The sequence below is a fragment of the Mytilus trossulus genome, chromosome 13 (genome assembly GCF_036588685.1).
Source record: "Mytilus trossulus isolate FHL-02 chromosome 13, PNRI_Mtr1.1.1.hap1, whole genome shotgun sequence".
In the NCBI taxonomy this organism is placed as follows: domain Eukaryota; kingdom Metazoa; phylum Mollusca; class Bivalvia; order Mytilida; family Mytilidae; genus Mytilus; species Mytilus trossulus.
The window spans coordinates 15777309-15787249 of record NC_086385.1 but is presented as its reverse complement, the minus strand read 5'-3'; the positions used below and the strand labels follow the sequence as shown (position 1 = coordinate 15787249).

General features: G+C 31.6%; 1 protein-coding gene across 1 annotated transcript; it reads left to right on the top strand.

The window, feature by feature from the left end:
• The first annotated feature begins 1317 nt into the window (after positions 1-1317).
• LOC134694608 (eukaryotic translation initiation factor eIF1-like) lies at positions 1318-8921 on the top strand. The gene is made up of 4 exons (XM_063555640.1): positions 1318-1483; positions 6946-7109; positions 7685-7816; positions 8687-8921. The coding sequence occupies exons 1-4, from the start codon at positions 1447-1449 to the stop codon at positions 8699-8701; spliced, it is 348 nt and encodes a 115-aa protein (XP_063411710.1). The 5' UTR covers positions 1318-1446; the 3' UTR covers positions 8702-8921.
• Positions 8922-9941: the final 1020 nt, after the last annotated feature.

Genomic DNA, 9941 nt, shown 5'->3' with positions numbered 1-9941 from the left:
AAGCATTCCTGATGAGGGTTAATCCAGAAAAGTGCTTCAGACACAAGAAATTTATAACATGTTGTTTTAATTTTTTTCCACCAGGTTTTATGTTGCCAAATACAATCAATCACAAAGAGAAAGTGATAAACTTCTATCAGTTTCATAGCAGGTACAGTTAATTCCAAAGGAAGCATGTTGAGTTAAACCTGGTTTTATTTGAGAAGTTTGGCACAGGAACCTCTCATATTTTGTTAAAGAAAGTTTTGTGAAAATCTATTTATAAGGAATATATCTATTCAAGGTCAGTAAACAAAATCTAGTAAATTTAATAAGTTTATTTCCTAAATAGACATTTATGGTGCACAACAAAATAACTGCACCAACATGACTTGTACTGAATGTCATGTGTTTTCAGAAAGCTTTTGGGATAATTTTTCAATAGAAACTTGCATACAGGAGAATTTATAGCCATATTATGTGCATAGGGTTAAATATGCAGATAATTGAACAGTGTTAAGTGATTGATTGTTTGATTGTTGTTTGCAAATGTTTCCTGTGTGTTCAGGACCAAGTTCAGTATTTGCATGCACTGGAACTCAATTTTTTTATGTCCAATGCAGACTTTAATTTTTTTGATGTCATGCTTTTATGTTATAGAGAATCCATATTGCTATTTCTGTTACTTATATACATGCCAAACTGGTCGAAGTTGAATCTTTGTACACTGTACATATGGTGTTATTCTTTAAATAATATAGAATGAAAACAAGTATAAATCACAAAAAAAAATGATTATCTGACATGCTTTTTGAGGTGCTCTTGAGCTTTAATATAAAGCATTTAATTAATCAAAAAAATATTTTAAAAAGGTCAGAAATTCTAAAATAATAACCAAAAGTTTCAAAAATTTGAATTTCAGCTTATCTCTGGGAAAAAAGGAAATTAAAAAAAATGTTGTTTTTTTTAGTTTCATACTACATATGTAGTATCTAGTTCTTTCAAGACAAAAGAGTATGGGCTCAAAAAAAATTAGGGGAGGGCACAAATCAATTTTTAAAATTTGCACTGAAAGAAAAAAAGAAAAGAGAATATAAAGAGAGTTGAGTAGCTAGTGTCAGAATGCTAAATTTAGTCAGTTCACTTTTATCTTTTCTCTGTTTTTTACTATACTCATTAACTAAGACAAATTTTCTTAACTGTAATTTTTTATTCTTAAAGAAAAATTCTCTTATTACAAAATTTGTCAGAAATTACAAGTTAGTTCAATAATTTATTGCCCGTTGTGTAATCAAAAACGGAAATTATTTTTTTGGTTTTTAGACTGATCGTTTTTACTTCCGGTTGTTTCATTGACTTCCGGTAAAAAAATCGTAAACAAATCTAAGACAGTAAATTGTGACAAATCCACAACCATCTGTTAAAAACCTAAGTTTTCTCCTTTACAATTGCTACTCAAACGTTTTTATGACAAGTATCAGCACAACTTTTGGTCAGACCCTTGGTAAGAAATTTGCTCGTTTCTATTTTAATTTGTATTTTTGTCGAAGCTCTGTAGATGATCAGCTGTCAACTAAGTGCTGAAAACTCGTAAAAGAAAAGATTCGTTTACTTCTTCTTTTGTCATTAAAACACGATTTTGATAGACCTGTGGAAAAAGGAACTGGCAGAATAAATTTTAGAAGCGATTGTTGACAGTTGAACGTTGCATCATTCTTGCACTGCACATGTAATATTGTCTATTGTTGCTGCCAAATTGACAGATGTAAATATCATTTCTTCAACAGCATTACTCGTTAACACTTGATTCATTGACATCGTCTTCCCATTTTACCCAAGCTCAAACTATGTCATAACTTTTTTGGACTACAATATACCATACCCACGAAGTGTATCATGATTTTTAGATTAAAACATCTGCACAATGATCTAGAGAGCATTAGTCCAAATAATTATTGAAAAAGTCTTCAAAGGCTATTATAATTTTTTTCAATGACGCCTTACTTCGACGTCATAATGCTGAAGCCGCCATTTTCGGTTGGACTTTTGCTCTCAACTTTGAGACCCAATTTAGCCATCAAATTTTCAAAGAAGGCTAAAACAAAATGCATATATAAAAATTCTTACCTTTTAAGTGTTTGTTTTACGAAAATATTTCCAATTAATCCCTACAGAAATAATAATATAAGTAACAATTCCATCCGAGGCGGGAACATGTCGACTGCATTTTTTAAAACGTTTGTCGGATTTCTTTTTAAGGAGGCTCGCGGGTATAAGATTTTTCAATACAAATTTTATTTATAACCTTTAATAGTTGTAACTTTATCATTTGGTACAAAAATCGTTCCAAAAAATCAATTTGTGTTGACCCCAATGTACATATTATGTAAAAAGCTCCAAATTATCTCCCTTTGGTGCAAAAATGCCATTTTTTGGCATTAAAATTGAAATATCTTTTTTAACTTATCGGTGACCTATATTTTTTTATTGTTGTTTTTAAATAAGCTGTACATAAACTAAATAATTGTAAAATTTGAGCGATTTCTGTAATTTAGTTCTTTTTTTATTTCGATATTACCGTTTTTTCTCCTAATAGTTCAACAGAAAAAAAGGACATCAACAAAAATGTATGCTTCTTTGAAAAGGCAGATTGTGAGCGTAAATGAACGGTGACCCCATTTTTTTATTTCTTTTTCTATTAAGTATAAGATAATGTTCATTTATAGAAAAATAAAGAGAAATCCTATATTAAATAAAAAAAATCATTTAGACCCACGAGCCCCCTTAAGAGATTATAAAATAATTTTTACACTAAACTCGGTAAAACCCGAATTTCCGGAACCATTGTTTAACATTATCCGGAAATTCGGGTTGGTCAAAATGTACCGAGTTCGGTTCAAAAATATATTTTATACATGAGGCATCTTGAGGAGAAATCAGCTAAACGTTTTTATAAAGCAGTAAATTCCCTATCAAAGTCCAACTGAATATATGAGTTTGGCGTTATGACGTTGATGTAAGGCGTCAAAGAAAAAAATTATAATAGCCTTTCAAGACGTCATAATTATTTGGACTAAGAGAGCATATGCCTGAATATATATGAAATAACATACAACAAATACAAGTTTTAAGTGTAACCATTTCGCCATTTTGGAAATCTGGGCTCTTAAATATTGAATATTGGAAGACAGAATTTATAGTGTGATGTCAAAATTTACAGGAACCTTTGTGATGTCAAGAATTTGCAGACAAATACTTATAAGGTGTTTTCTACATGCCATTATAAATGTTTCACATCAACAAGAATCAATTGCAAGTGCCAACGGTCTTGAGGGGACGAAAAATGGCTGACCTGTGTTAAGAGAGAGCCATATCTCTTGCATGTTAAAGACACCTTCTAGAATCGAAAAAAAGAGTAGGCAAATGCTACAAGGCAGCACTCGCACCTGCAAAGTGGAAAGGGATTAATATGTCCTAATATAAGTTGCAAAACTTGTTTCCGAATCCACTATAGTATAAATAAATATGTGTAAACTAAACTAAGAGCCAATGTACATGATGTATGAGCATTTCATATCAAATCCTAAAGGCTAACTCAAAGTCATTGCTAGGAATTCTAACCCTGTTGGGATGTCCGACAGCTGCAAGAAAAAGAAAGTGTCCCAAGATTATTTACATGTACATGGCCAATCTGTGGAGAAATGTGGATATTGCAAACTTTAAACATGTTAAAAAAAAATGGAAAAATTGCTGAATTGTTCATTTCTGTTGTCTAGCCTAACTTGAACGCTGGCCTGGAGTATAATATAATAGTATAGTATAATATAGTGTAATAACCCTATAGAGTTATATCTCTGACATATACACTGAAAAATGAGTCCACTCCTTGACAGGAAAATAGATAACTTAAGTAATGAGTAACTAAATATTATGAAACTTATACACAATGCGTATTACAAAAAAAACAGATCAAGTTTGAATTTATTTAAGGTTGGGAACCCTTTCAAAAATGTCTGGAACCGACCCTGGTACGTATACGTTCAGTCCATTAAATACCATGAATAAAAACACACACATGTACAATTGTGAACCTTTGTACTACTAAGGGGACGACCATTTGATATTCTGGGGGGGGGGCCAGGAGGATTTGTTTTTGATCGGTTATTTATTTTTGTAAACTGAGAGGACAGATTATTCATTTTCTTCACCATTGAAGCAAGATTTTTCATTTTCATTAAAGCAAGTTACTGATTATTCATTTTCACAACTATATTTATGATATTCGAAAACATACAATTTTAAAAATATTTGTTAATTATGAATAATACATGTACAGTCAAGTTCTTGTGTACCATTTAATCAAAATTAATCATTATCCCCTGCAAAAATTTTAAGATTCAAGATTTTATTCATAACCTCATGAGACACATACTTGTGTACAAAAGGACAATATATACAAACATATTAAGATAATACATATTACGAGACAGGACAAACGAAACACAAATACATAATATATTATAAAAGACAATTGGTATAATTAGATTAAGTATATTATATTTTTCTTTCAAAACGAATCATTTATATACCCAAGGAATTGTATATATATTTAAATATATAATTTCCTTGATATACCCAACCAATATACATGTATTGCATACATACAATGTACATAGTATTTAAGTTTGGTTCTACGTAGCCTTTTTCAAAGTATTGTCAAACATATTTCGCCAAGCGAAGCGAGGCAAAAATTTTTTGGAAGGGTTTTGGAACCGCTGAAGGCCCAAGAAGCTAAAGACCTGCTGAGTTATTTATTTTCAATACATTCCAAGTCAGGTAATTTATTTTCAAACTACCAAAGAACAAACCATTTATTTTTATACGACCGCAAATTTTGAAAAAAATTTCGTCGTATATTGCTATCACGTTGGCGTCGTCGTTGTCGTCGTCGTCCGAATACTTTTAGTTTTCGCACTCTAACTTTAGTAAAAGTGAATAGAAATCTATGAAATTTTAACACAAGGTTTATGACCATAAAAGGAAGGTTGGTATTGATTTTGGGAGTTTTGGTCCTAACATTTTAGGAATTAGGGGCCAAAAAGGGCCCAAATAACCATTTTCTTGGTTTTCGCACTATAACTTTAGTTTAAGTTAATAGAAATCTATGAAATTTTGACACAAGGTTGATGACCACAAAAGAAAGGTTGGGATTGATTTTGAGAGTTTTGGTTTCAACAGTTTAGGAATTAGGGGCCAAAAAAGGGCCCAAATAAGCATTGTTCTGGGTTTTCGCACAATAACTTTAGTTTAAGTAAATAGAAATCAATGAAATTTAAACATAATGTTAATGACCACAAAAGGAAGATTGGTATTGATTTTGGGAGTTTAGGTCCCAACAGTTTAGGAATTAGGGGCTAAAAAGGGACCCAAATAAGCATTTTTCTTGGTTTTGGCACCATAATGTTAGTATAAGAAAATAGAAATCTATGAAATTTAAACACAAGGTTAATGACCATAAAAGGAAAGTTGGTATTGATTTTGGGAGTTTTGGTCCCAACAGTTTAGGAAAAAGGGGCCCAAAGGGTCCAAAATTAAACTTTGTTTGATTTCATCAAAATTGAATAATTGGGGTTCTTTGATATGCCGAATCTAACTGTGTATGTAGATTCTTAACTTTTGGTCCTGTTTTCAAATTGGTCTACATTAAGGTCCAAAGGGTCCAAAATTAAACTTAGTTTGATTTTAACAAAAATTGAATCCTTGGGGTTCTTTGATATGCTGAATCTAAAAATGAACTTAGATTTTTTATTATTGGCCCAGTTTTCAAGTTGGCCCAAATCGGGGTCCAAAATTAAACTTTTTTGATTTCATCAAAAATTGAATAAATGGGGTTCTTTGATATGCCAAATCTAACTGTGTATGTAGATTCTTCATTTTTGGTCCCGTTTTCAAATTGGCCTACATTAAGGTCCAAAGAGTCCAAAATTAAACTAAGTTTGATTTTAACAAAAATTAAATACTTGGGCCTCTTTGATATGCTGAATCTAAACATGTACTTAGATTTTTGATTATGGGCCCAGTTTTCAAGTTGGTCCAAATCAGGATCTTAAATTATTATATTAAGTATTGTGGAATAGAAAGTCTTTTCAATTGCACAGTATTGTGCAATGGCAAGAAATATCTAATTTCACAATATTGTGAAATAGCAAATTTTTTTTTAATTAGAGTTATCTTTCTTTGTCCAAAATAGTAATCAAGAAATATCTTATTGCAAGAATTTTTTTTAATTGGAGTTATCTTTCTTTGTCCAGAATCAACTTAAATCTTTGTTATATACAATATACAATGTATATTCACTTTTTACTACCAACTGATAAATTTAAATAATCTTTACCATTCAGTGATAACAAGCAGTTTTTTTACATCTTAATATTTTATGATGTATTTAAATGAGTAGTTATTGTTGCAAACTCCATTAGAATATTTAAATTGAGATTAGTTTTGGAATAAGGGAAAGGGGGATGTGATTAAAAAATTGGGTTCAATTTTTCTCATTTGAAATTTCATAAATAAATAGAAAATTTCTTCAAATATTTTTTTGAGAGGATTAATATTGAACAGCATAGTGAATTGCTCTAAGAGAAAACAAAAATTTTAAGTTCATTAGAACACATTCATTCTGTGTCAGAAACCTATGCCGTGTCAACTATTTAATCACAATCCAAATTTAGAGCTGAATCCAGCTTGAATGTTGTGTCCATACTTGCCCCAACCGTTCAGGGTTCAACCTCTGCGGTCGTATAAAGCAACGCCCTGCGAAGCATCTGGTTGCAATTATCAAGGCTGAGTTATTTATTTTCAAAATCCTCCTGGCCCCCCCCCAGAATATCAAATGGTCGTCCCCTAAATATCCTTGAGTCAGATTAGTATGATAAACATCAGTAATTTGATATTTTTATTGTACAGACCCGTTCAAGGATGCATCGGTTGATGAAGATGGGACAGCGGGTGTACAGGAAGGATTAATCCACATACGTATTCAGCAGAGAAATGGCAGAAAAACATTGACCACCGTCCAGGGAATATCACCTGATTATGACCTCAAAAAGATTGTTAAAGCTTGTAAAAAGGTGATTTGTTGCACTAGTTTTCAAATAAGAATGAAAGAATTTAATTAGCTAATGTACATGTACAATGTGTTTGTGTTCTAATAGGAGACATATTACATGCATTATGGGTCAGTTAATTCCATAATATGTCACTTGCACATGTACACTAATGAATTTATCTTATTAAATGAATTTAGATGTAGATCTATGTAAACCTTTATATCACAATTTAAATGCCCCATTAAACATAACATTTAAATTATAGCAGTGAGAATATCGAGATTCCTGTGACATGTTTTTTCTTGAGGCATTTTAAAATTATTTTTAATGTATGAAAATTCAAAGATGACATGCACCCTAAAACATGTCTACTGACCTATTGCAATGTGCAATGTTTTTTTTCTTAAGACTTTTACTAGTGCTTTTAAAGGAAGAATTCATAAAATAGAAAAACAAAGGATATGGGGTAACTATTCATTATACAAAATCAGTGCATGCACAGCATAAAAAAACATAATAAACAAAGCATTTACAAAGGAAGAGCGCTATTGCAATTATGTTTGAAGGTAGCAATTTGAGGTATCTGTGTATTTTAGGAATTTGCGTGCAATGGAACAGTGGTTGAACATCCAGAATACGGAGAAGTTATCCAGTTACAGGGAGACCAGAGAACGCATATAAGGGACTTTCTTAAAATTATAGGCATTGCAAGAGAAGACCAACTCAAGGTAAACATTTATTTAAACTTGATATACAATGTATTGAGTGGATTCATTAATTTTCATTGATATCAGTTTTGTGGATATAGGGAAACTTGTATTACTGAGGATATATGTTGTCAAATTTTGTAGAAAATGTGTACACTTCATCCTTATCCACACAATCTAAGAAAATTGATGATGAATCCACAGAAGATTGTTTAAGCAACTTGAAACTTATAAGAATATGAACATGTGATATGATTGCTGATGGGACAACTATCCAATAGAGATTAAATGATATACAGTGGTGGATCCAGAAATTTTCATTATAAGCTGGGGCCCACTGACTGCCAAAGAGGGTGGCCTGCTTATGTCATGCTTTAGTCATGCTTCAGTGATTCGTGTTACAATCAACCAATATTTTCCTGTCTGAAAGATGTAAACAACTCTGATTTAAAAGAAACGAGATCACATACAAACTGACCATAAAAGAATGGACAATATAAAAATAAGGAGATGTGGTATGATTGCCAGTGAAACAACTATCGACCAAAATTCAAATGAAGTGAATTCCGTCCCATTAATGCATTATTAATTATGTTTGTTTTTGTCACCTATTAATAGTGACCTTTATCTTAACTGCAATCTATGTACACAACAGTACACAACAGTACAGAGCAAGTTTCTTGAAAGCATTTTAAAGTTGTTAAAATTAAAAAAAAAAAGACATCGTCTATAAATAGAGCTTCTAGAAGTCAACAAACCATTGTACATTTTTTTCTTCTTCAAAAGTTTTGAGCTTAGAACATGTATGCAAAAGAATAAAATAAAAATCAATCTGAATTCATCATTTACATGTATGTACAATTATAAATATGTAACATTCTCTAATTTCAGGTGCACGGTTTCTGAATGAAGAAGATCATCATGGATTTTGTCACATGCTATGTAAAACATACAATTTCAAAGAGGTTTTTAGCTGTATCATGTCAGCCATTTTGATGTCATGTGATTTCTTTGACATGTATTTATTTGTACAGAAAACATTTTTAAATCTCTCTCATACTATGCCTGTCTTTTTACGAATGTAATAAATCATTTTGTTTCATATGACAGAATGTTTGTAATCATATATGCAGTAGATAATTTATTTGTTAATTATTATAGATTCACTCTAGGAACGTAATTGCCTTGTTCTGAAACTTGTCAGTGATAAATTGTGAATGGAAACGGGAATGTGTCAAAGAGACAACAACCTGACCAAAGAGAAAGAAACAGTTGAAGGCCATCAATACAGCTTGAAAATCCAACAAAAATAGTTGGGCTTCCGCTATAAATTTAAAATGTTATGATCTAGTTCCACTTAAAATGACATCATACTAAAATCTGAATTTATAAATGAATCAAAAGTAAAAAAAAACCAGAAGATTAACAAAGGCCATAGACTCCTAACTTTGGACAGGCACCACAGTTGTGGAGGAGTAAATATGTTTAATGAGATCTCAACCCTTCCCCTATACCTCCAGCAAATATGGAATAAAAAGCACAGAGCAAATTGCCAATATTAAATGCACAGTATCACTGTCAGTAAAACTCAGGTAAAAGAAGTCAAAGACCTGTTCTCTGACACCTTTAATTTTCAATAAGTTGAATGGATATTTTCTTCACACTTTTTTCCAGTACTACTTTGTACTCTATGGTCTCGTGCTAGCATGATCAACTTGTGTGCTGAAGGTTGTTGGGTCTGAACCACAGCCTTCTCAAACAAAAGACTTTAAAATTGGTATTTGTTGCTTCTTGGGTAAGAAGTAAGAGCAAGAGTAAGGCTGGGACTGAAGACTAAGACATAAAATGAGCTAGTCATTTAAATATAACTGTCCATTCACGACAAACGCAATATACAATGATTATGAAAATGGATAGATATTTAAGATCCAATAACAATTTTCACTGGCACATTGGGTGTGATAATAGGATTGGTATTTGCTGTTTCTTGGCTAAGTATGCTGCATAAGAAGTAAAAGGAAGAGTAAGGCTGGTCATCTCAGAGTCTGAATACTGTGATAGTGATATGCTTGTTTTCATAGCTGCAGGTTGTGGAATAATTACACATTTTCTATCGATTATACAGAGAAAAAGCATCAATAAGTGA

What these genes read in the sequence shown, in the direction of transcription:
- LOC134694608 (XM_063555640.1), top strand. Translation starts at nt 1,447, where the DNA reads ATGACAAGTATCAGCACAACTTTTGGTCAGACCCTTG. An exon ending in AACTTTTGGTCAGACCCTTG is followed by an intron (nt 1,484 to 6,945) that starts GTAAGAAATTTG and finishes TTTATTGTACAG; the next exon opens with ACCCGTTCAAGGATGCATCG. An exon ending in TTGTTAAAGCTTGTAAAAAG is followed by an intron (nt 7,110 to 7,684) that starts GTGATTTGTTGC and finishes TGTGTATTTTAG; the next exon opens with GAATTTGCGTGCAATGGAAC.